Genomic DNA, 23,527 nt, shown 5'->3' with positions numbered 1-23,527 from the left:
CTCTCGGCAGCGGGTGCAGCGGCCGCTGGTTTCCCCTCCAGCAGCAGCAACACGGGGAGGGGGCTCCGGCCCCGACCCCAGGGCTCGGGACCCCGGCACGCTCGGCGCTGAGGCTCAGGCTGGACCCGGGGCAGGCAGGCAGGCAGGGTCCCAGCACCAGTGTCCGCAGCAGGGGGGTGTCCCACGCAGAAAGCGTCCGAACGGGCCTCAGGGAGGAGGGAAGGGCCCACCTGCTGCCCTCGCCCCTTTGATACCCCCTGACCCACCTGTCCAGTCAGTGTCACTGCCCAGAGCCAACGAGCGTCCATCAGCCCCACGTTAGGGCGGTGACTGCCAGGGGCACAGGGGGGCTTGTCGCCCATCCTTTCTGTCCCGGACCACATCTGTTGTTTTGGGTTCAGTTGTCCTTGAGAAGCAAGTCTGGTTTAGTTCTTTAGCTGGGGATAATCAGGAGAGGCCTTTGTTGGCTGAAAAGGCATTTTGTTTAGACTGATGTGGGGAAGAAAAGAACAGTTTCCCACACCCGGCCACCTCCCCGCCCCTCTGCCCTCGCCTAGCCAATCATAGCCCTTCTCTCCCGCCGGCGCCGCCAGAGCCGGCGCTTTGGCCTTTGCCATTGGTCGGTTTGAAGAAGGCGGTGGCCAATGGGCGCTGCGCGGCGGTTGGCTGGTGGCGGCGGCCGCGGCCGGTGGCTGCGCGGAGGCAGCGCTCGGCATGGAGCGGGCCGGGGCGAGCGGTGAGAGCCCCGGGATGAGGGGCGGCCCTGGGGGCGAAGGGAGGGCTGGGCGCCCGGGAGGGCTCTGCGGGGCGGGGAGGAATCGAGGCCGGTAGTGCTGAAGGGGCCCGGGGGCACACTGTGGGGCAGGCGTGGGAGATAGACCCTCTGGGGTAGAGGGGGAGATCCTGCTGTGGACGGGGTGTGGGCTCCCTGTGGTGACGGAGCGATGGTGAGTGCTCCTAGAACGGAGGGTGCTGGGGAGCGTCTGGAGGATGCTGGGCTGGGGACATCCCACAAAGGATTGAGTGGCCCTGTGGCCCGGCCGGCCCTGGGGAGGGGAGTGAAGGGGCTGGGGCCTTGAGAGGAAGGTTGGGGTAGCCTGGGGGTGTGAGGGTGCCTTGTACCCGAGGGAGTGGGCAGGAGGTCCCCACGAAATGGGCACATGGGAGCAGCTTGGTGTGGAGGGGCTTGGGGTGGGCCTTGGATTGCAGGGGAGACGGGAGGCACCCGAGGGTGCCCTGCTACTCCTGGGGCTCTGGGGTGGCCTCAGGGTGCGGTGTCCTATGTGGGGGAACTGAGGTGCCTTCAGAGGCCTAGGTGTGTGGACCATCAAATGAGGGGGGCAGAGTTTTAGGGACGGGGTGACTCCCTGCAGATGGGCTGATGCTGGACCCCAGCCTGACCAAGCCATCCTACTGGGAGATATCCCAGTTCCACAGCCAGACTGGGGATGTTGGAGGTATCTCTTGCTTCCCTGTCGCAACACTCCTCACTTGTACCACCTGCTTGTGTTAGTAGAGGCCTTGGCCACTGTGGGGTACAGGCTTACAGCATACAAGGCCAAAGCAGGATCATCGGCGGCATCTCCGCTTCCCTTCTGCATTAAACCCCAGACATCCCAGGTTTTCGGTGGTGCCACACTACAAGCTCTAGGCTTCATGTCCTGATGAGCCTCTGGGCAGTATCACATGTGTGGAAACACTCTTGGAGTTTCTGGGAACAGCAGTGCACGGGTGGGGAGTGTGGGGGACTTGCACAGTAATGCTGGGAATGTACAAGAAATCCCTTCTAACTGGTTGTGCCAAATGCTGCAGTTGTGACTTATGCCCTGTGTTCTTCTACCCTGTGTCCTTATGCCCTGTGTTCGTTGCAGGAGAGCAGAGAAGGCAGCTCCAGGAGTACGTAGCAGCAAAAGAAAACCTGAAATGCCCAAGTGCAAAGTAAGTCCAGGAGGGTGCTGGACGAAAGAGTCTGTAAAAGTCCCTCCCAACCCAAATCCCTCAATGATTCCCTGAGGTAAAGCTGACATCCCAGCTTGCCAGTGTCTGCCTTGTTCTTCCCCCTGTGCTGGGCATGTATGAGGGGGCACCTCCAATCCTAGGGTCAGTTTTGTGTCAGAAAAGAGACATTGAGGAGCTGGAGTGTATCCAGAGAAGGGCAACGGAGCTGGAAAAGGGTCTGGAGCACAAGGAGAAGGGTCTGGAGAACTTGTGAGGAGCAGTTGAGGGAGCTGGGGGTGTTCAGAAGAGAAGGAGGCTGAGGGGAGACCTTCTGCTCTGCAGCTGCTTGAGAAGAGGTTGGAGCCAGGGGAGGACGGGCTCTGCTCCCCAGAACAAGTGATGGGACAAGAGGAAACGGCCTCAGTTTCCCCAGGGGAGGTTCAGGTTGGATCTTGGGAGCCATTTCTCCATGGAAAGGGTTGTCAGGCCCTGGCCCAGGCTGCCCAGGGCAGTGGGTGAGTCTCCATCCCTGGAAGCCATGTGGATGGTGCTGAGGGACATGGGTTGGTGGGGACTAGGCAGTGCTGGGTGAATGGGTGGACTCCATGATCTCAAAGGTCTTATCCAACCCCAACCATTCCACAGTTCTCTCTGCAGTGATTCACTGGCATACAGAGTCACCTCCTCCCAGGGCTTTGCTGTCCCGGCAGCACCCATTGGAGTTCGGTTCCTGCTGCCCCCCAGCTGTGCTCTGTAGTTACTGGCAGCAGCAGCAAAGGTGGTTTGAGTGTTGACGTTTCCTGCTGGTTGATGTTGTCTCTTCTGGCTGTTTCTGAGCCTCTGTGAGACCAGCTCAGCTCAGGTCTGATAGAACATCACCTTCTGCCAACAGCTCAGCTGGTCCTGGAGCTTCAGGTCTCACCACTGCTTTTTAATGGAACTTCCAGTGGCCATTGGGATAGGCAGGAGTATTTTCAGTGCATTTAAAAGGAAATAGAGCCAGCTGGTAAATGAGCCAGGACTCTGGGACTCCCTGGGTTCCTGATTCAATTCCTAGCATGCTCTGCTGGGAGCAGACCAGGCACCTTCCTGCAAAGCTTGTGATTGAAACTGCTGAGAGCTCAGCAGACCTGAACACTTGAAACACTCCCCATCACAGGGAGGATTTCTTTCGACCCTTCAGTGCAAAGGAAGCCATAAAACTTCTCCTTAGGGAGAAGATAAAGGGAACCAGGATCAGAGAGCAGAAAGAGCCTCTGGTATAAGAGAAACAAGGAGAGAAGGTTCATGCTCTTTCTTCATGGCTTAGCACACCATTTTTGGGGTCCTGGTGATCCATGGGACAGCAATGTGCCCTTGTGGCCAAGAGAGCCAATAGTATCTAGGGATGTATTAAGAACAGGTCAAGGGAGGTTCTTCTCCCCCTCTACTCTGCCTTTGTAAGACCACATCTGGAGTATTGTGTCCAGTTCTGGACTCCCCAGTTCAAGAAGGTTAGGGATATAGTGGAAAGAGTCCCATGGAGGCTACGAGGATGATGAAGGGACTGGAACATCTGTCTGATGCAGAAAGGCTGAGAGACCTGAGGCTGTTTAGTCTGGAGAAGAGAAGACTAAGAGGGGACCTTATTAATGTCTATAAATATCTGAAGAGGGTTTTAAAAAATGGGCCAGTTTCTGTTCAGTGGTGCCTGTGACAGGACAAGGGGAAACAGCACCAAGTGACAACACAGGAAGTTCCACCTCAACAAGAGGAGAAACTTCTTTCCTGTAAGGGTGACAGAGCCCTGGGACAGGCTGCCCAGAGAGTTTGTGGAGTCTCTTTCTCTGGAGGCTTCCAAGACCCATCTGGACACGTTTCTGTGTGATCTGCCCTGGGTGTTCCTGTTGCAGCAGGGGGGTTGGATTTGATCATCTTCAGAGGTCTCTTCCAACCCCTATGATTTTATCAAATAGAGGACAATACCCCAACTCTCTAGGCTCTTCTGTTCCAGAAAAATATCTGCACAATAATTTTCCCTGCCCACTGTGGAGCAGAAGGGTGGGAGCATGGCTGTCAGGGGTGTTCCAGCTCGGAGGAGGTGAGCTGGAGGGAGCTGACAGCATAGGCAGCTGAGTAGCTTGTCAGCTGCTGCCGTGGCAGAGCATACCACATCCTGCGGTGCTGCTGTGACCTGGCTCTGGTCACCTTGGGTCTCTGTGGCAGGGGAGACATGGTGCCAGCAGAGGCAGAAGCCTTCAAACCTCCTGCTGGCTCCTGCCTGCCAGGCCCTGCCGCTGGTCACTTATGTTGTGAGTGGAAGCCACGATGTTTGTGACAACCTTGGGTGTCAATGCTTCGTGTTGCTTTTGTGTTGCCACTCAAAAGAAAAAGAACTAATATTACATGGTGCTTCCTTGGCAGCTTTTGGATTTCCAAAAGCCTCTTCTAAGCTCCTGTGATTGAGGCACCCAGCAGTGGGTTAGATATTGAACCTTTCCTGCAGCAGCTGTTTAATAACCTGAGATCTCCTCTGACTTCCTGCAGACCCTTTCTGAAGGACCAGACCAATCACCTGAATCCAACCTTGGCACGAGTTTCTAAACTACAGCATGTAAGTTGAAATTTTTTGAGTTGTTTAGTCTTCTGCACTTGAAGCAAGTCTGGACAGAACAGGGTGCCCAGATCAGGGTGCTGAGCTCCTGACCCCCATGGGGTGCAGTCAGCAGGTTGCTAAAGAGCTGGCAATAAGTCAACTAATAATTTTTCAGAGGAACTTACTGTGGGAAGCTCATCCTCTGCCCATGCACCAGTGGGTGTCATATAATTGTTGAACCTGCTTTGTCACGATGGGACTTCATGTGGGTGTCCCCTGGACTGGCAGGGCAGGGGCAGGAGCCAGCTGTCAGGTTTGCTCCATCTGAGGGGCCTCCTAGGGGCTGAGTTTTGCTTTGTCTCTTCAGGTTGACAGAAACAAGAAGGATCGTCCTGGCAGTGTGGCGAAGGGCCCTTGGAGGGATGGGAAGCCTGCTGTCAAACCCAGGCAGCATGCTGGCCAGGCTGCTCAGCAGAAGCCTTCAAACACCTCACAGAGAGTAGAAGTGGTGCTTCCACAGCTGAGGAGGAACACAAAGCATCCCATGGGGCCCTTGCTGAGCTTGACCCAGCCTACACAGCCTAGAGGGAGGCTTCCAACCTCAACCTCTGCTCACTCCAATCCAGAGAGGAACAAGAAGCCCTCAGAGGGGACTGTCATCGCTGCAGCCCCTCTGCCTGGCAGTGATCACCCCCCTCCTGGGGCACTTTCTTCCCTAGATGAGGGCCTGCAAGACAGGCTGGTCTGCAACAAAGAAAACCTCCCAGCACAAGTCTCTACACACCCAGTGCTGAACAGAGTTTTTCAGTCTGATGGAAACAATCTTGGGAACACAAGAGCCTTGGCTCACAGGCAAACAACCACGAGGTCAAGAACTGTTCCAGGCCCAAAGGACAGAATTAATAACCACCAGGCTAAGGAAGGGCCAGATCAGGATAAATTCAGGAGAGCAGCACCAGGCTCCAAGAGTGCATCTCAAAAACCAAGTGTCAGAACTCAGCCACTGCAGCCCCCTCGGTTACTGGCTGATTCTGCTGATTTGCTGCAGAAAAATATAGGGGCAAACCAGGAAAAAACTCACCTGGCAAAGGAGCTGAGAGGGAAGCTGCTCAGCACATGTCCTGGAGGGGGCCTTCAGCACTGCAGTAGGCCCCCCCAAATGAGAAGATCTCACTCAAAGCCTCCAGCCTGCAGCAGGCCCCAGGAGCCCCCAAACTCGAAGTCCAGCCTGAAGGCAGGTGGCACCCTGCCATGGCACAGGCCCACGGCAAAGAGGGACAGGAGGGATTCAGAGGTGGCACCTCCTGGCCGCACAGCCGCATCCCAGGAGATGCTGCCCCAAAATCAGCCTCACAACGCACACAGCTCTGGAATTCCAGCACTCAAGAGTGGTTTTGGGAACAGGGGAGTCAGGCCCAAAGCAGAGGTGCCCAAGGCAGGTCAGATACAGGCCAAGATCTCGTCAGCTGCGGACCGTAGGTAAGTAGCAGAGATGGCCAAGTGTCCTCGCCTCCAGGGGACAGCAGAGGTTAAATTGTTTGACTGGATGAACCAGTGCCAGCCTGCTAGAAACTGGGTCCAAAGTCCCCTTATCAGTGAATGCCCTTTTGGAGCTGGATGCCCCAGGGCAGAGCAGGGTGGAGATGCAATTTGGTGGTCCCTGGGTTCCCTCCCACTGATTTGGTAGCAGGAGGAGAGCATGCAACCACACTCCTGTTTTATCTTCCAGGTTTGCTTGCACTTGAGAGGGTTTTCTTTCCCCAGCCAAGAGCTTGGATGGGTTTTAGGATGCATGTACTGGTGCTACTTCTTCCTAAACAGCTGGGGTTGGATGGAGGGAGATTCCAAGGGAAAACAGTAGCCTGGCAATTGTCTGCTGTGGTGATAACAGTGATCGTGATCCTTTGACAGGAAACAGCTGGAAGAATGGTTGGCATCCAAACGCAAGACTTACAAACGGCCACCTATGATGCTGCTTCAGAAACAGGCAGTGAAGCTGGTACCAAGAAGTACCAAGAAAAAAGAGAAGCAAGAGAAACTAGAGCAGCCCTGTCTGGAGAAGATCAACAACATATTCACCAAGTGCCTGAAGCTTGTTGAGGAGGTGGGAATGGGAAAGGAGCTGCTTGAACAGGCTCTTTTTTTCTGGGAGCATTCTGAGAGACCAGGGCCATGTCCCCCCAGCAGCACAAGGGGTGTGGAGCAAGAGTTCTTGTTTGCTTGGCTATGGTTGCGAGAGGGGTAACATCATATGTAGGAAAAGTCCTCATCAAGTTAGGGCCAAGACAAGCTGTGCTCATGGGGAAGCCAGAGTGACACCCAGTCAGAGGGCTTGTGTCTGTCACTGCCAGTGTCCCAGTCCCCGGCACTGCACTCTGCAGCAGGAACTTCTGCAGCAGCAGCCTGGGCTGACTGAGCCAGCTTGAGGTCCATGGTGGACCTCACAGCCTGAGGCAAGTCCCCAGTGCACCTCACAGCTGCTGTGAGGTACCACCTCTGGCGGAGCTGAACACTAGCCCTGCTTGGGGGTTTAGTGGCTCTATTGGTGCCAGCACTGGAGGGTCTATCTCTCTACATCCCTCTGAAATCTGAGACTCATTTTACCAAGGGCAAAACAGCAGTGGGAAAGCTCATGTGTGTCCAGAGTTGTGTAGAGGCCCTCAAACCTGACTCTCAAGAGGCTTCTCTACCTGGAGAGCCCTGGGTCTGTGGAACACGGCTGCCCCATGCACATCACTGGCCCTTCCCCTGGGCCTGGGCCCTTCTCCTTGCAGGGTGTCGGGGCAGAGGAGCTCTCTGCCATGCTGTCCAGCGTGCCCCAGGCAGAGAAGTTTGCCAAGTTCTGGATCTGCAAAGCAAAACTCCTCGCCCGGAGCAGCTCATTTGATTTGATGGGGCTGTACCGAGCCGCGGTTTGCGCTGGGGCCACGGTGAGTGCTGTGCTTATCGGGAGCTCCCCCTGTGTTCCCTGACTCTGTACCAGTGGGTTTTCTCAGGATCCAGATTTCAGGCTGAGTTTAGCAGTGCCAGTCAGTGGTAAAAAAGCCCTTTGGAGCTGCTGGTCCCATTTTGTCCTCGGATCAGCCAAGCAGGCGGTGCTGGGTGGGCATAGATGGGGCTGGGGGAGGATGGGGAGGACTTGTGCCCTTTGCGGTGTCAGAGCTGGAGCTGGGAGCAACATGACAGCAGCTCTGGGCTGTGGAACTGCCACAACTGCTGGGATTTTCTCAGCTGTGCCTGTGTGCTGATGGGTCTTGGAGAAGCGATTTTGCAGCCTTGGGCCACTCTCTCCAGTACAGGGGCTCACAATGCTGCAAAACCCTTTCCTCCTGTTCAGTTGTAACCTGCAGTCTCTATTCCCAAGTCAGGCCTGCCTTGACCTGTACTCTGCTTTTTCTGCAGCCACTCCAGGAGCTCAGAGAAGTTGTCCTTGATATTTTGAAGGCTGCAGACCAAACATCAGAAGGTAACGTGTGCGGGCAGCACGGGCAGGCAAGGCTCCTGGCTGCTGTGGCAGGGAAGCAGCGTGGTTTGCAGCTTGTGCCAGCACCCCTGTGTCCCTTCTGACTTTGATAGCAACTGAGTGTTGTGAAAGTCTGGAATCCTGATCTCAAAAATGGGGCAAGATTCCTTGGTGATGATCCTGGCCCGTCACAGCTCCATAGCAAGGTGCACCTTGCCTGTGTCAGGATGTGACTCCTCCCCAGCTGCTGCTCTCAATAACTATGCTACCCGTTTCTCTCTTGCCAGGGGACAAGGCTGAGCAGCCTGTTCCTGGGGGGCCCACAACACCTTGTCTCAGTGAGCAACAGCATGTGGCAGTGACTCCCGGCCCAACTGGAAGGCCCCTGGCCAACCTGCCCCTCTCCATCAAGTTACAAGTTACATCTGCAACCAGGTAAGGCTGAGCTGCTTCCCCTGGCATTGAGCACCCTCTGTGCTTTGGGTCAATCCAAAGACTCTTGTCATCCCCACAGAAGAAGGGAGTTTCTGCAAGGCCAGGAGCTGAAGTTCCTGACACCAGTGCGACGCTCGCTGCGGATAGACCAGGCTGGGAGCCACTACCCAGAGATGCTGAAGGACCATGACCCTGTGGTGTCATCCCTCAGTGAAATCCTAGATGCTGAGGAGGAGACTCAGTTCTTCTTCCGGAAAAACAAGGCTTTGCCAGAGGTGGCAGAACTGGAGGGGCTGAGGTCTTACCCCCCTGAGTGCTGCTGAGGGGTTCCCAGCAGGGCACAGGACCATTGCTGCCTCATGCACACTCCACTGACTTGTCACCCCTGAGATGTAAATGTGTGGGGATGGCAGCTCCTAAGCTTGTTTCAAACCAGTAAGCACTGTTTTAGATAAATAAACACTTTCAGCAGAGCTGGCGCATGGCCCTGTGCAAGGTCAGGGTGAAAGAGGTGGGCTGTGTCCCCAGGACTTCCCATGTTCCTCTGCTGTGATGCACACCCTGATCATCCTGCTGTGGGACAATGACAGTTGGCCTCTGCAACCTTCCTGTGTTTTGGAAGCCATGTCACGAGGGATTTGCTCCAGAGCCATGTTGTGCCCTTCCTGGAGAGCACCCTGCTGAGGAACATACAGATCTGGTGCCTCAAGCCACACATGGCCTCCTGAGGAGGCTGGAGGCAGTATGTGAAGGGTGCCAAGTACTTGGGGTGCAGCAGGATGGGTTCCCAGAGCCCTGGGCACAGCTGGGGGTGGCTGAGCTCTCGGTGTGCTCAGGCCCCCTCCCTCAGGGACTGCTGGTGAGGGAGCAGTTGCTGGGGAGACCTTCCTCTCCTCATTCCACCCCTTTGGCTCCTCTTGACACAGCCACCACCAGTGCTGGCTCAGTGATTTTATTGAGAAGACTCCATGCTAGAAGAGTCTTGGAGCAAGATCTGGAAGTCCAGCTCTGGTCTGGGGAGGGTGGCAAGTGCAGACCCCTTGGGTGCAGGACACTGTCAACACTGAGGGGGGTGTCTCATGGGGACCACGCTCTGCCCAGCAGCTTGCACTTGTCCCAGCTGCTGGCCTGAGGATTTGGGAATTGCCCTTTGCCCCCCACCTCCCCCTCCAAGGCTGGGGGCAGGGGGCAAAGCAGTTTCCCTTTAAAACAGATGTCTCTGGTGCCAGGAGTTTGTATCTTATAAATAGAAAAGGATAGAAAAGAGTGTAACAGCAGGGAAAGGGATTCCCAGAGAAATCTCCCCCCTGGAGCTGGGCCCCAGCCCTGCAGCTGGAGGCACAGGAGCTGCTGGGACCACCAGCCCCTGCCTGGGGATTTCCAGCTGCACTGGGAGCAGGAGCTGCCAGCTCTCCCCAGCTGGAGAAGCTGCTGATGAGGGACAGTGGGTGCTTGGGGTGGCCCTTTGCCTGGCCCACAGTGGGGAGAAGGGCCCTACTGCACAGGGACAGGGCCATCAGCTGGCCTGTGGCCACCGGAGGGGGTGGCTGACCATGGGTGGCTTGGATTCAACAGCACAAGTGGTCCCAGGGCCACCAAACGCCCTCCCGAGGACTGGTACTTGCCAGCTCAGCAGCTGTTGGTGGTGGGGTGGGCTCAGGCTTCCCCGTCATCCTCCTCGCTGGAGTCCTGGGAGCCCCCAGCAACCTGTGACAGAGGTTGGGGGAGCTCAGCGGGCACAGCCCCCCACTGGCATTGGTGTGCTATGGCCTCCCCTCTGTCCCCTGCCACCCACCTGCTGGTTGGGGTGGCTGTGCTGGTCCAGCCAGGGTGGCAGGACTGTGCCAGCCTCCCCTGTGTCCAGCCGGCCATGTTCCACTGTCGACTCATGGGCCATCTGTGGCAGGAGAGAGCTGGCAAGGAGGGGCCACCACCTGCCAGCCACGGTGCTGGACACCCACCTGACCCCTCCACCAAACCCCCTTGGGGCAACTGAGGCACGGGAGGCAGGGGGGCGTGAGCTGGGGGGGTAGGTGGGGCAAGGAGCCACATACCAGGACAGGGGGTGCCCGGAAGAGGTAGCTGAAGGGGTAGTAGAGGAAGTTGATGAAGGAAGCAGCATAGAGATCTGCATAGCGCATCAGCTGATTGGCAAAGAGCGTCTGGCGTGAGCCGCAGCGGAAGAGGCTGCCCATCTTCCCATAGCACATGTCCATCTCATGAGTCACTTTCTGTGGGCACCGGGGGGCAGGGAGGGCATGTCATGACACATCCTTCCGGGGTGCTTCCCCATGGGGAGGATGGGTGTGGGGGAATGAGCTGGGTGTCCTGGGCATCACCTGTATCTGACGCTTGATGGAGCTGATGTCCGGGCGCTCACTACTGCCGCTGTCCAAATGCCTGGAGAGGGACAGACCCGGCTGGAGGATCCCCAGGGGTGCCTGCCCCTCCTGCCAATGCCCCCCACCTGCCCTGTGCCCACTCACTGGTACAGCTCTGCCAGGAAGAGGTCCAAGCTCCGCAGCTCCTCAAACAGCTCTGCAAAGGCAATGGGGCCAACATCATTCCCTGCTGTCAGCAGAGTGTGGTCTGGGACCACGTCTCACCAGGGCCAGATCTGCCATGGAGAGTGGTAGGAGGCTCTGGGCCCCCCTCCCCAGTCTGGCCTGGCCATGTCCCTGCTGGCCAGGGGCTGTCTCTGTGTCCCCAGGTACTGCTCACCGCTCTTCTCTGTCCAGACCTGCAGCTCATGGGCCAGCTCAGGCACCACCAGGAAGGTGCGCCAGCCCTGCCGTTTCTTGGACTTGAGGATGTCCCCAAAGATGTGGTCACCCATGTAAAGGATGTCCTTGCCCTTCACGCCCAGCAGGTCACACACCAGGTCCGAGGATCCTGCAGGAGGCAGAGGTGAGGGGATAGTGATGGCACATCCCCTGCTGCTGCCACTCAGCTGGCCAGACGCTCACCACCGGAGTAGACTGCACAGTGCTGGAGTGGGCCTGTGTACGTCCCGATGCGCAGCTTCCCTGTGTCCTGTGGGACAAGGGGGGGAGAAACACGACACCATCACCCATTTTCACTCAACAGTGAGCCCAGTTGCCACGCCCTCCCACCCTGGGTACCCACCGTGTTGACTTGGCGCAGGACAGTGCCTTCAGCAAAGAAGAGTGGCTTGCGGGTGTCCACAACGATGAGGTCAAAGTAGGAGCGCCAAGGGCGCTGGGGGGTTCCAACCTGCAGGTGGGGGTCGGGGGGGGACCAGCAAGGGGCTGCTAATGGCACATTCCACCCTTCACCCACCCCAGGGACAGACTCACCTTATCCCCATTGCTGAAGTCAAACAGGTAGGACATGATGGCCTGCAAGGACACCCTGTGTCTCCACCACTGTCCCCAGGGAGAGCAGAGCCCTGCCCGTGCTTTGCCCCCCCGAGACAGGTAGGACTCGGCGGGGGACACAGAAACACTCCCTACTCACGTCAGTGTAGTTGTAGTCACTGTTGGTGGCCAGAAAGACCTTCCCCACCTCCCTCATGCGGCTCAGCAGCAGCGGTACACGGGGCTGTTGAGGGGCAAGTCAGCACTGGGGGGGGGGGGGTGGGGGCGGGCGTGGGGACCATGGGGGGAGGGGGAGTCCCACTGGGGGTCTGCAGACACTCACGTCCTTCACCACATACTTCTCCAGGTTCTCCAGTGTCTTCTCCTTCAGGCAGCCCTACAGAGGGACAGATGGGGCTGCCCAAAGCCTCCTTGGGGAGGGGCATTCTCAGCAGCCTCCCCCCCTCCCCCAGCAACCCCACCCCCAGCCCCCCACACCCACCGAGAGGTGGACGTGGTCCATGGCCTCGCGCACATCCTGGAACATGCTTTGGAAGGACATGAAGAGGTTCCCGTGCTTGTAGCCGGTGTCACAGCTGCAGAGGTCAGGAAAAAGGTGGGGGAATGGGGGGGGGGGGGGGGGGTGTGTGTGTGTGTGTGTGTGTGAAAAGTCTGAAGACCCACCCTCCATTTACATCCCCAGATTCACCAAGTCCAAGCCCTCCCCCACCATCTCCCTCTTACTTGACGTATCTGGAGCAGTTGGTGAAGAAGTCCACGAGACAGGCGTAAAGATGGGCCTCTGCCGGGGAGGGACTGTGAGGGGGGAGCTGAGGGGGCATGGGGGGGGCCAGCACCTCCAGATGGGGGTGGTGAGGGGGCAGGAGGGGCTGCGAGGGGATAGGGGCGGTGTGTTTTATCTCACTCACCCGTGAGGTTGAAGAGGGTGTTGAGGATGTGGAAGCGCTTCATGTCATCCCGCTGGATGAACTTGTTGGGGTAATAGTGGAGGATTTCAGCCCTGGGGAAGGAGCACAGAGCTGCACCCCACCTTGAGGGACCCCCTCGCAGTACCCCTGCTGGGGGGGGAGTCTCAGACTCACCCCTTGAGGAAGCGGAAGCCATGGGCACAGACCAGCAGGTTCCCATGGGAATCCACCTTCAGCAGGTTCCCGTACATGGCATCAAACACCAGCCCCCTGCACCCCACACCCTGTCAGTGGGGGGGGAAGGGGGCCTCACTGACCACTCCCCACCCTCGACCCTCCCTCCCCAAAACTCACCGAATGGGAAAGGTGGGATCATACTTGTAGGTGAGGATCTCCTGGGGGTACCCGATGGAGACGAGGTGCTCCAGCAGTAGGGTGAAGGCCATCTCCTCGTAGTCGGGGGACTTGTACACTGCGGGGGGAAGTAGGGGGAGAGGGGCTAGGGGGTTGGTCCCACCATCCCCCACCCTACCCCGGTCCCCGTCCCGTCCCCAGAAACGCACTGGCCAAGGTATAGTCCATGTCGAAGCCGAAGCACTTGATCTTCTCCAGTGCCAGGCTCCGGTTGACAAAGATGCTGAGGGCAAACAGGGGGGGGTTTATGGGGTGGGAGGTGTTTGGGGCTGGGGTGACACGGTGGAGGGAGTGTGGGAACCTGTTGTCATACACCCTCGCCCCCACATTCCTGGCCAGGGGGTTGGGGAGGCTGCATGCCTGCCCTGGCCCAGGGGCCCCACAGCAAGTTATTGGAGCAGAAAAATGGGCTTTTGAATTGGAAATGGAGTCGGGGGGAGCGAGTGGGGGGGAGGTGGAGAGCCCCGCTCTTTGGGCCTGGCCCCTCTCCCCGGGGTGCCTACATGGGGGGGTCTTCCCAGGGCCTCTGCCCCTCTCCTACATCCCCCCTCAAGGGTCCCGCTATACCTGCACCCCTGGGGTCCTAGCCTCAGGTCCTGTCCCTCCCCTTCCCTAGCATCTCCAGGTCCTGCTGCTCTTGGTTGCCCACCTCGTCCCCCACCCTACTCCCTGCCTTCCCCGCCCCCGGCCCTACCGGTGCTGACAGTCCCTCCGCAGCGCCCGCGGGTCCCCCGGGCCCGGAGCCGCCGCCGGCCCCCGCTGCCCCTCGCTGCCCATCACCGCCGCCTCGGGCCGCCTCCGGCCGCCGCCGCTTTAACGAGGCCCCGCGGGACCGCCCCCGGCCCGCCCCCCCGCGGAGCAACATTCGGACGGGACCCGGGCTGCGGACCCACAAAGTGGGGCGGGGGGCGGAGGAGGACCCCTTCCCGTGCCCCACCAAAATGGGACAATGCGCTCCCAGATGGGGCACTGCCCCCCCCGTGCACCTCCAAGATGGGGCAGTGACCCAGTGACACCCCCCTCTACGTACACCCCCCCAACGGAGTAGGGCCCCTCTAAAGGGGCTCCCCCCTTCTCGGCCCCTGCTCCCTGGCAGTGTTCCCCGTGTCCCACCCCCACCGGTGCGGCCCCGGCCCCCTCCGCCGTGCCCTCTTACCCGCCCCCAGGGCAGGTCCCTCCACCGGCCCCGGCGCCAGGAGCGGCCGCCCGGCCCGACCCTCGCGGCCGTTGTTTGCCCTCGGGGTCGCTGGCAGATACGGGCGGGGAATCATTAACTGGGGTCAAGGCCCGGCCCCGTCGCCCCCATGGCTGCCAAGAGAGGAGGGAGAGCGGGGGGGGGGGGCTGCGCGGCACCGGGGGAGGCGGGGGTGGGGGCCACCCCCGGCACCTCCCAACACCGGCGGGACGGGGACAGGAGGGGGCACCCACGTCCCGCGGGACACAGCCCGGCCCGTGGGAGGGGGGAAACGCCTCCTCTCCTGGGGGGCTGACGGGCAACTCGCGAGCCCAGGCAGACTCATTACTGGCACTGTCCACATCTAGCACCTCCCAACCCCGGCTAGGCCTGACCCCAAACCCCACTGAGCACGTTCCCAAACCCTACCGGGGTAGGTACCCCCACATTCCCAAGACTTTGCAATACCTGGTCCTGACCTGCTGACGTGAGTCCCTGTGCCTGCCCTTGACCATGGCCAGATGCCCCAGGACAGAGCAGACTTCGGCTGGTGGCCACAGGGGGGAAAGGGGGGCAAGGGAAGGGAAGGACAGCCCCCAGGGCTGGGTCCACAGAGCTGGTAAGAGGGTTGGGAACTGCCCCTCAGGTGTGGGGCCCTGATAACCCCCCTGTGACACCAGGGGCCACATGTGACCCTTATCAGCTGCCCCAGCCCCAGTTCACTCCCAGGGCCTGGGGCCAAGAAGGAGCAGGGCAGAGGCCACCAGGGAGCATGTGACAGAGGACAGGGCCACCCCCCACATCATAGGCAGCACCAGCATACGAAGGAAATCTTTATTGAGTCCGAGGTAGCAGCAGTGAAAGGGGGTTGGGGGGTGAGCCCCAGGGAGCCCCCCCAGCAGGATGGTTGGGCAGCAACTGCTTGTCTGCACCACTACGGCAATGAAGGCAAAGCTGAAGGCAGCACAGCCCACGCCTCGGGGATGACCCACAGCACCCCCCCCTCGAGAGGGGGGACAAGGAGCAGCCCCAGTCCTTATTCAAGGAGGAATCACTGCCAGACGATCTTCATTAAGTCATTAAAAAAATACAAGAAGTGGCCTCCCAAAACTGCTAATCTAAATCTACAGTGCAGCGGGGGGGTCACAGCTGAGGGGGATTTAGCCTCAGCACAGCCCCCTCACTAGAGACCTACTGCCAAGACAATGATATTGAAAAAAAAAAACAAAGAAAACAAAAAGACAAAAACACAACACAAACTTCAGTAACAACACCAGGCAGAGCCCTGGGAAGCCCCAGCCACAGGGGATGAGCCCCCCAGCTCCTGGAGGGGGAAGCAGGGAGGCAGAAGCAGGATGAGCCCCCAAGTCCCTCAGTCCTTCAGGACAGCATACTTGAAGACAGCCATGATGGCAGCACTGATGAGGCCAGAGATGGGGACAGTGACAAACCAGGCCATGAAGATGTTGCGGAAGAGGCGCCAGTCCACAGCCTTCCTGGAGCGCAGCCAGCCCACCGAGACCACGGAGCCTACCTGCACGAAGGCGGGGGGGTATGGCTCAGCATGGCAGCAGATGCCCCTGGGTACCCACTGCCCACAGCCCACCCCACCCGAGGCCAAGGGTCTGGGCTCCAACCCTTGCAGAACCAGGAAGAATAGGGTAAGGAGCTGCCCTCCTGGAAGGGCAATGGGGACAGGCACTGGCGCCTGGGTTCCCATGGCTGCTTGGCAGGGCCCAAGGCCCCATCAAAGGGGTTTTGTTTCCCCATCACCTCCTTGGATGTCCCCAGCCCTAGGCACTTGCTGCCACCCTGCATTGAGATGCAAACAGCAGAGCTGGGAGCCAAAGAGCAGCCAGCAGCTCCTTCAGGACCTCCCACACAGCTCAGCCTCAGTGGCAGCAGGCTCTGAGGACAGCCAAGCCAGTATCACCCCCTCCTGTCCCTCCACCTACCTTGCAGTGGGTCGTGCTGATGGGGAGGCCAACATTGGAGGCAATCACCACCGTCAGGGCAGATGCCAGCTCAATGCTGAAGCCACTACAGAGACAGAAACTGGGTGTAACCCCAGGCACAGAATCCCTGCCCCCAACTTGGCTTGGCCCAAGCTAGAGCTGGGACTGCTTTCCCCACCCAGGAAGATCCCATACAGCAGGGGCAGAGCCTCCTTTGGCTCTCCAGAACCCTGGACTGAGCCTCTGGGGGATTCAGGGATGTTTTATGGGGTCATGTGGGCCCCAGCTCCACCACCTGAGCAATTAAACCCCTAAAGAGAGCATGGAAGGGAGCTCAGGGAGGTCTAGGATTGCCCAAAGCCTTTCCCTGCTCCACAGACCTTACCTTGAGGGTGTGATGGGGGTCAGGTCCTTTCCCATTGTCTGGATGACTCTCCTTCCCCAGACCCACAAGCCGATGCAAATCCCTGCACCTCCATAGAGCAGCAGCCAGATGGGAGTTGCCACCTTGGTGGCCACATCACCCGTCTGATAGACCAAGTAGAGTGCAACCAGGGGCCCTATGGCATTGCTGGAGAAGAAAGGAGAGCTGGGCTAGAGGACCAGGGGCTCTGGGCAAGGTGGGCCCCAGAGAGCAAACCCATGGCTGCTGCTGACCCAACTGACCTGACATCGTTGCCACCATGTGCGAAGGAGCCAAAGCAGGCAGTGAGGATCTGCAGGAACTGGAAGAGGAGGGACACTTCGGGCTTATCCTGGTCCTGCAACTCCTCCAGGGAGCCACTGCTGCCCTTGTGGTCACAGGCTCCTATCTCCACCTGGGCTGTGTTCAGGTCCACATCAGCTGCCGGGCGGGCATCAGCCACCGCATTGCAGTAGCTGGTGTAACTGTCCATGCGGACCCTCTTCTTGGTGTCTGCTGCTGGCCAGGCCAACTTCTCCCCCTCCTCCCCATCCCTGCGCAAGGAGTCCAGGGGCATCCCACAGATGGCCATGGTGTAGGAGGTGTAGCTGTTGTTGCGGCGCAGGGGCTTGTCCCCCGAGTCCCCCATGCAGTCCCCCATCTTGGCCAGATGCAGCTTGTGCAGCAGCTCCTTGTAGAGGCCGGAATCCTTGTGCACAGTGTGGTACTGGTACTGCCCACCTGAGCCCAGCTGGTGGCCCACAGCCTGGCTGAACTGGACCAGGTTGCCATTGGGCAACCGCATGGCTCCTGCTGAGAGAGACCAGGCTGGGGTTTAGCACCTGGAGGGGACCTGGAGTGAACAGAGACCACCCCAGCACCCCACATCACCCCCCAGCGCTCACCACTGTCGATGCTGGTCTCCTTCAGGTCAAGGCTGGGGAGCCTCTCCTGCTCTGGGGCCTCCTCCAGGTCCCCCAGGTTGAAGGAGACTGTCCTCTCCTCTAGTGCTGCCTGGTGGGACACAGCTGATCCCCCATCAGCAACAGGGCCCTTGGCATCACCCAGGTGTGCCTTGGGCTCCTCCTGGTCCTCCTTTGGGCTGATGTTCTTCTCCATCAAGGGACTCTCAGAAGGACTGGATTTGATCTCTCCTGTGAAGCGAGGCAGCTGCCATCAAACCCCTTCCCACCACCAGACACCCAACACAAGGAGTGAGCCCACACTATTCAGGTTTATGGTAGCCAAATAAACATTTACAGCTTTTCCACCCCCCATCCTGAACTTAGCAAACTGCTGGGCAGTAGCACCTTGTCCTGGACGCAGCAGCCAAACTGGCCCCTGCCAGCTCATCTCCTATTTTTAGCCCTACCACCCACACGGGGTGTGGTGAGCACCATTTCAGAGCTGTTATGCCCATTCTTCCTAGGGCAGAGGTTTCTCTTGGAGCCACCTTTGTCCTGTTCCCGGTTGTCATGGGATGCTCTGAACCTGCTCCCGGGGTGCTTTGGGAAGAGCCCAGCTCCTCCATAGTCCACCAGCTTCAGGCCCCACTTGCCCAGGCTCCCCTCCAGCTCCCACCAGTTGGTGACAAACCCCAGGAGGGGCCAGTTCCCCCTCTGGGGCAACTGGTTTCCTGTCCCACCAGAGCAGCCCAGCCAGCAGCACCAGCCTTGGAAGTCAAGGCTGTTCCTCCCCCTCTGCTGGGACAAGCATGTTTTTCTCCAGGTGAAAACATGAGGTCAGCTTCTTCAGACCCCACCAAAAACCACCTCCTTGTCACAAACATGTCCCTGTCCCAGGCAGTTTCCATGCTGCAGCCTCCAGCCCCTCACCCCGGCATCCAGCCCTGGCAGAGCTCACCCCCACACACCCCCACTGCTCCAGAGTTGCAGCAGCACGAAGCCAGCCTTGCCAGCAAGGAGCTCAGTCCAAGCTCCAACAGCTGGAAGAATGTCAAGGGCAGCCATAAAGCTGTTAGTCACAGCCCAATTCCACCAGTCTGACAAGGACACTGGTTATCCCCTCATCTCCAGTTCCTTAAAGTTCCTCAGGACTGCAAAGGAAATTTATATGCAAGACCACACACAGCTCCAGGAGAGCTGCCTGTCGTCTCCAGAAGGCAGAGCTGCTCTTTTGGATGCCTTTCAATAGAGTTTGTTGGGTTTTTTTCCTTTTGGCTACAGGGAAAAAGATTTCATCAGCTCCCCCAGCCTAAAACTTATGATCTGCCTCTGCCAGGGCAAGGGCTGCTCAGCAGGTATGGGGAGGATTAAAGGTTACCCCAGTGATGAGGCTGGAGAGGTCACCTCCTGCTCTCCACCAACAGTGAAATGGGGCTGTTGACCACCACCCACTGGCCCTGGCACTGCCAGGAGGGCTCAAGACCCAGGTGCCCTCAACAACCACCTCCAGGGGAGTTCTGGGGTTTCCCAGGAGCAGCTTTCCCAGCCTGCAGAGGAGCAGGGAGGTCCCAGACCCATGTGCCCCGGGGTTTGCAGAGCTGCTTAAGTGATAACGAGGTGACGATCACTGCTAATAACAGCTGGTGGCTAATGAGATCTCCCAGGGGAAAAGGGGGTGGTTAGTCCCAGGACACCCTTCCCCGAGGCATTGCAAGGAGAGGGATGTTACTTACGGTCGATTTTCTTCTTCATTCTTGGACATACAAAGAACCAGACGACAAGAGCACAGACAACAGCACTCCCCGCCGAAATGAGGAGGATACCCCACAGAGGAAGTTTGTCAAAGCCCAGCACTAGGAAATAAAACAACGGATCTTTGAAATCCTCTGGCCAAAAGGCTCCTCTGTGCCCGACTTGGCTCTTCCCAGCACAGGGTCTCCATCACCTGCAACAGCCCTGAACTAATTTACCTGCCAGGGAGAAATGCTGTGGGAAAACCAGCACCAACCCAACTGACACAGAGCTGACCCCACTCAGGACCCCAGGTCACCATCTTCCCCATCCAAAGCTCTTCCTTCCCATGTAGGGACACTTTACTCCTCACTTCTCCAGCCAAACCTGCCCAGGGCAGGGCCAGGAGCATCCTCACAGCTCTGCCCTCTCCTCACCAGCTCCTCCTTCTCTCCTCACTTGCTGCAATGTCAAAGGAAAAAAACCAACTACCCAGCAAGGCTGCTGCAGTGACAGCACCATGGCCCCTGGCCAGGGGGGGACATGCAGGGCCCGGGCTGCTCCCCCCAGAGAGCCCCACATCTCAACTGCTGGGGAAGGTGGTTCCAAGTTTGGAGGCAGCCAAGGCACTTGGTGACGTGATACTACACACAGCAGGACTTTTCACAGAGGTTTGGCACTCTGCAGCCCCCAGCAGGGGTGGCAGGGACTTGACTGGTCACCCCCCACAGGAAACACCTCACTGCTTGTACAGCACCACCAGCAACAGCATGATCACTTGGCCAGGTGTTTCGCTGGCTGCTCACACTGAGCCCAGTTGGCTGAAGCTGCAGCTCTTGCACTCCTGTGGCATGGAGCTCACCCAGCTCCTGCAGCTCAGGATAACACCAACCTGGGGTGGGTTGGTGCCTGGGGGTGCCACATGATAAAGGCATCTCAAGAGCAGGCCCAGTGCCCCCCCCGCAGCAACCTGCCTCCTGCAAAGCCCAGGCACAGGGGAAGCTGACAGCCCTCCAAGTTTTTCCAGGCACTGTTTACACAGAAAACTTTGCAGAGCCAGCACCGACTGCCCTCACCCCACCTCCGGCGACTCCTCCACAACAGGAAACCCAAAAACAGCTCATGCCGAGTCACCCAGGCGGGCGGAGGTCCCCTGCCAAGCCGTGCTCCTGCCATGACCTGTCCTACACCACAGCTAGACAGCCATTTCCATTTGGCTTTTCCAACTGCAGTCCTGACTCCTCAGTACAGGTGCCAGCTCTTCTTGCTAAAGAGAATTAATTTCTTCTTGGGGATAAGGTGAATCAAGAGGCAGAGCCTCCATCCCCACTCCCAGCAGCCTGAGGAGTCTTTCCAGTGGCAGCCAGGTACCCGAGTTTGAGCACAGGTAAAAGAAGGAAAGGGGAAGTCACGTTATCCTGGGAAGTCTAAGGAGAAAGGTCTGGAGGGGGTTTTAGTTTGAGCAGGTCTCTTTGGTTGGGCAACTATCTAGCCCAGAACTCAGCACACGCTAGCCTGCCGCCTTCCGTAACCGGCACAGGCCGGCCGCCTTCTAGGAGATTTCAGCCCTGTAAAGCAAAAAAGGGGTAAATCGTGCATTTAATGGAGGTTCTGGCAAGAATTTCCAAGTTCAGGTTCAAGAATTCTGAGGTGTACTCACGTGGCGCGCCAGTGTACATAATGGAGAAGAGGTTGATGCCCATGGTGCAGGCATAGAAGACTGGCAGGGCACGGAGGCCATTGGGAACAGGATCCACCTGGAAAAGAGGGGCCAGTGTTGCTGAGAGCGAGAGGGCAGGACCCCCAGCCCCCCAGGGACTGCGATGCCAGCAGCCACTCCAACAGAAGCTCCGACAGCATTCAGAGAAGCCGGGAGGTGTCAGAAGAGCTGCCACCGTGGGACCCCCACAGCAGTCTGGAAGGGTGGCAAAACAGTCCCAGTCTCATGAGGCTCCCCCAGGGACCCCATGAGCAGCTGAGTGTCCCAGTGCTCCCAAGGCCAGAGCACCTCTTCTGCACCCACAAGTTCCTGAGCCCCTCCCAAGGCCTACAGACCCCCCAGCTGCACATGAGTCCTTCCCACTCCCCAGCCACTTTCAGACAAAGCTTCCACCCCTTTCCAGCTGACTCAGATAAAAGAAAAAGGTCTATTCCTCACAAAGCAGCTTATTTGCCCACACACCTACAAGGAGAGCCCCTCCCCCAGCAGCAGAAGCCCTTAATCCCAGTTGCTGCCCAGCAATCAGGTCCAGCACAGGGACAAACACACCAAGTGTCACCAAGCACCGGTGGGGACAGAGCTCCTGGACTGCTCAGTGCCAAGGGGGACATAGTGAGGCCAGGCCTGCTCAAGGCCAGGGACACAGGGCAGTGCCAAGAGCAGTGATGCCCAAGTGCTTCCAAGGGCTGCCAGGTAGAAACCGGCAGAGATAAGATCTTAACATCTCTTGAACCAGAAATAGAGCCAAGATCTAAAATAATTTCAGTTAACCTCAAATATGCAGAAGAAAATGCTGGAGTTCCTCTGCTGGATGTCCCTGCTCTGCTGTCCTGTGTTCCATGGTCAGCAGCATCTCAAAGATAAGGTCTAAAGCTGCCAACTCCATTTCAAGCCCCCTCAGTTGCCCAATCCCCTGGCCTGGACTTTCAGGAGCATGTCCCTGAGCACCCCTTGGTTCACTTGGGATCCCAGCCAGGAGGAAAGAGCAGTTTCCACAGCACCAGGGACAGTTCTGGCCCTTCTGGCTTAAAAATAAAAGCCAATGCTGTTGGTCACAGCCTTCATCTGCAGAATGACAGGAAAGGAAGTCCAGCCCTGCACCAGGACTTAGGAAAAGCCCAGCTGAGAAGCTCTGATCTTATCAGTTCTGGGATACTTCCCTATTTGGAAAGCACAGCAGTTTCTGCTGAGGCCAGAACACTCCTGGCCCAGATGTTCTGGAGGAGGCTGGGTGAAGCCTCCCAACCTCCCAGGTCTCGCTCTTCCATCACTCTTGCTCCTCCCAAAGAAGCCCTGGTGGGCTCAGCCATGTGTCAGCACCAGGATGGATCTGCCTGGAAAAGCTGTAGTGCACATGAACCAACCACCTAGTCGCAGGGAGCCCCAAGGTGTCAGAAAATACCGTGGAGAGCCCTTACCTTACAGAGGATGAACCTCCGGACAAGGAAGAAGAGGATAGCAGACATGATGCCTGACAGGAGGGGTGAGATGAACCAGGACAACACTAGGAGTGAGCAGAGGCAGGATCAGCACCTTGCTGTGGGAGGGGGAAGCCCAGGGGACACATGGAGACCACGCACAGATGTGGCCACACCAGCTGAACTTACCGATCTTTAGCAGTTCAGACCACTTGACACCTTCTTGCCCTTTGGCCACCAGCGAAAAGCCAATGGTTGCCCCAACAATGCAGTGGGTCCCAGAAATGGGGAGCTTCAAGAATGAAGCCACTAGCTGCCACACAGCAGATCCTGGAGGAGAAACCTGGTAAGGAAACTGTCCCTGCTGCACCCCCAGACACACTGCCCACCCCTCTCCATTGGGATCCCCGGTTCCTCACCAAACATGGCACTGATGGACCCTGCCATCACCTGCTGGGTGGAGTTGTACATCTCCACATCAATCAGCCCCTTGCGGATGGTCTCACTGACTTTGGCACCCAGCAGGGCGGATCCCACCGTCTCGAAGATGCTGGCCAGGATGCAGGCCTGGCGCAGGGTCACCACCCCCGAGCCCACTGCCGTGCCAAAGGAGTTTGCCACGTCGTTGGCACCAACAGAGAAGGCCAGGATGAAGGCGATGATGAAGCCGAGGACCAACATCCAGAGGAAGCCCGCCATGGGGGCAGGGGGCACAGCGGGGGTCGGCTCCATGGTTGGGGGGTGGGGAGGAAGGTGTTAATAAATTAGGTATAAAATTAAATAGGGGGAGGGAACTATAGGGCACGAAGAGGCTGCGTCGTCCTAGGGCCCCGCCGGCCGCTGGGGCTGGGGGCCGGGGACCGCGCCATGGCCTGCACAGCTCTTCATCCTGCGAGAGAGACGGGGCTGAGCGCGGGGGAACCGGATGCCGGCCCTTCCCGCGCGCCGGCAACGGCCGCTCCCGCGCGCGATTCCTCGCCGCCAGCCTCGCTCGCTCGCCCGCCCGCCCGTCCCCCGCCCCCCCCCCGTCCAGCCACCGTGTGCCCGCCCCGCCCCCGCTCACCGGCAGGGCCAGGCCCGCCGCAGGGACGGGGAAGCGAAGGGCCCGACTGCTCCGCTCCCGCCAGCCCCGACTGAAGCCGCCGCCGCC

At 58.6% G+C, this 23,527-nt stretch overlaps 3 protein-coding genes across 8 annotated transcripts; 1 reads left to right on the top strand and 2 right to left on the bottom strand.

Moving 5' to 3' along the window:
• The first annotated feature begins 678 nt into the window (after nucleotides 1-678).
• On the top strand, nucleotides 679-8,874 carry CKAP2L (cytoskeleton associated protein 2 like). The gene is made up of 9 exons (XM_051640808.1): nucleotides 679-736; nucleotides 1,872-1,938; nucleotides 4,465-4,531; nucleotides 4,881-5,992; nucleotides 6,425-6,617; nucleotides 7,288-7,443; nucleotides 7,916-7,979; nucleotides 8,264-8,411; nucleotides 8,491-8,874. Exons 1-9 carry the CDS (start codon nucleotides 715-717, stop codon nucleotides 8,732-8,734), a joined length of 2,073 nt encoding a protein of 690 aa, XP_051496768.1. The 5' UTR covers nucleotides 679-714; the 3' UTR covers nucleotides 8,735-8,874.
• A 473-nt stretch (nucleotides 8,875-9,347) lies between these two features.
• LOC127394691 (cytosolic purine 5'-nucleotidase-like) lies at nucleotides 9,348-13,874 on the bottom strand. 5 transcript variants are annotated; one of them, XM_051640810.1, is made up of 19 exons: nucleotides 13,766-13,874; nucleotides 13,221-13,294; nucleotides 13,012-13,129; nucleotides 12,832-12,927; nucleotides 12,658-12,749; nucleotides 12,473-12,530; nucleotides 12,231-12,324; nucleotides 12,072-12,125; nucleotides 11,889-11,972; nucleotides 11,729-11,770; nucleotides 11,538-11,645; nucleotides 11,378-11,444; nucleotides 11,133-11,303; nucleotides 10,898-10,949; nucleotides 10,751-10,811; nucleotides 10,466-10,642; nucleotides 10,207-10,308; nucleotides 10,037-10,118; nucleotides 9,348-9,650 (listed from the first exon to the last, which is right to left on the bottom strand). In XM_051640810.1, the coding sequence occupies exons 1-18, from the start codon at nucleotides 13,846-13,848 to the stop codon at nucleotides 10,068-10,070; spliced, it is 1,584 nt and encodes a 527-aa protein (XP_051496770.1). In that variant the 5' UTR covers nucleotides 13,849-13,874; the 3' UTR covers nucleotides 9,348-9,650; nucleotides 10,037-10,067. The 5 variants fall into 5 exon arrangements, with proteins under 5 accessions (XP_051496770.1, XP_051496769.1, XP_051496771.1 ...); XM_051640809.1 differs by having other exon boundaries at nucleotides 9,348-10,118; XM_051640811.1 differs by lacking the exon at nucleotides 12,832-12,927 and having other exon boundaries at nucleotides 9,348-10,118.
• Nucleotides 13,875-15,065: 1,191 nt separating this feature from the next.
• Nucleotides 15,066-23,527, bottom strand: SLC20A1 (solute carrier family 20 member 1). Of its 2 annotated transcripts, none has more exons than XM_051640819.1 (11): nucleotides 23,441-23,527; nucleotides 22,797-23,266; nucleotides 22,567-22,707; nucleotides 22,378-22,463; nucleotides 20,900-20,996; nucleotides 19,242-19,361; nucleotides 17,509-17,757; nucleotides 16,867-17,416; nucleotides 16,586-16,771; nucleotides 16,201-16,285; nucleotides 15,066-15,779 (listed from the first exon to the last, which is right to left on the bottom strand). In XM_051640819.1, the coding sequence occupies exons 2-11, from the start codon at nucleotides 23,107-23,109 to the stop codon at nucleotides 15,618-15,620; spliced, it is 1,989 nt and encodes a 662-aa protein (XP_051496779.1). In that variant the 5' UTR covers nucleotides 23,110-23,266; nucleotides 23,441-23,527; the 3' UTR covers nucleotides 15,066-15,617. The 2 variants fall into 2 exon arrangements, with proteins under 2 accessions (XP_051496779.1, XP_051496780.1); XM_051640820.1 differs by having other exon boundaries at nucleotides 16,867-17,413.

Source organism: Apus apus, chromosome 26, assembly GCF_020740795.1.
Source record: "Apus apus isolate bApuApu2 chromosome 26, bApuApu2.pri.cur, whole genome shotgun sequence".
Classification (NCBI taxonomy): Eukaryota; Metazoa; Chordata; class Aves; order Apodiformes; family Apodidae; genus Apus; species Apus apus.
Note: the sequence above shows the minus strand (reverse complement) of the source record. Positions and strands in the feature narration are given on the sequence as shown.

Bases quoted from the DNA above. Each gene is read 5' to 3' on its own strand.
- CKAP2L (XM_051640808.1), top strand. From the start codon at position 715: ATGGAGCGGGCCGGGGCGAGCG. The intron at 1,939-4,464 runs GTAAGTCCAGGA...GACTTCCTGCAG, and splicing joins CTGAAATGCCCAAGTGCAAA to ACCCTTTCTGAAGGACCAGA. The intron at 4,532-4,880 runs GTAAGTTGAAAT...TTGTCTCTTCAG, and splicing joins GAGTTTCTAAACTACAGCAT to GTTGACAGAAACAAGAAGGA.
- LOC127394691 (XM_051640809.1), bottom strand. From the start codon at position 13,848: ATGGGCAGCGAGGGGCAGCGGGGGCCGGCGGCGGCTCCGGGCCCGGGG. The intron at 10,643-10,750 runs GTGATGCCCAGG...CGGTGCCCACAG, and splicing joins CCATCAAGCGTCAGATACAG to AAAGTGACTCATGAGATGGA. The intron at 10,119-10,206 runs GTGGGTGGCAGG...CCTCTGTCACAG, and splicing joins ACAGCCACCCCAACCAGCAG to GTTGCTGGGGGCTCCCAGGA.
- SLC20A1 (XM_051640819.1), bottom strand. From the start codon at position 23,109: ATGGAGCCGACCCCCGCTGTGCCCCCTGCCCCCATGGCGGGCTTCCTC. The intron at 19,362-20,899 runs GTGAGTACACCT...TTTATTTCCTAG, and splicing joins TATGTACACTGGCGCGCCAC to TGCTGGGCTTTGACAAACTT. The intron at 15,780-16,200 runs GTAGGTGGAGGG...GCCTTCGTGCAG, and splicing joins TCAGCACGACCCACTGCAAG to GTAGGCTCCGTGGTCTCGGT.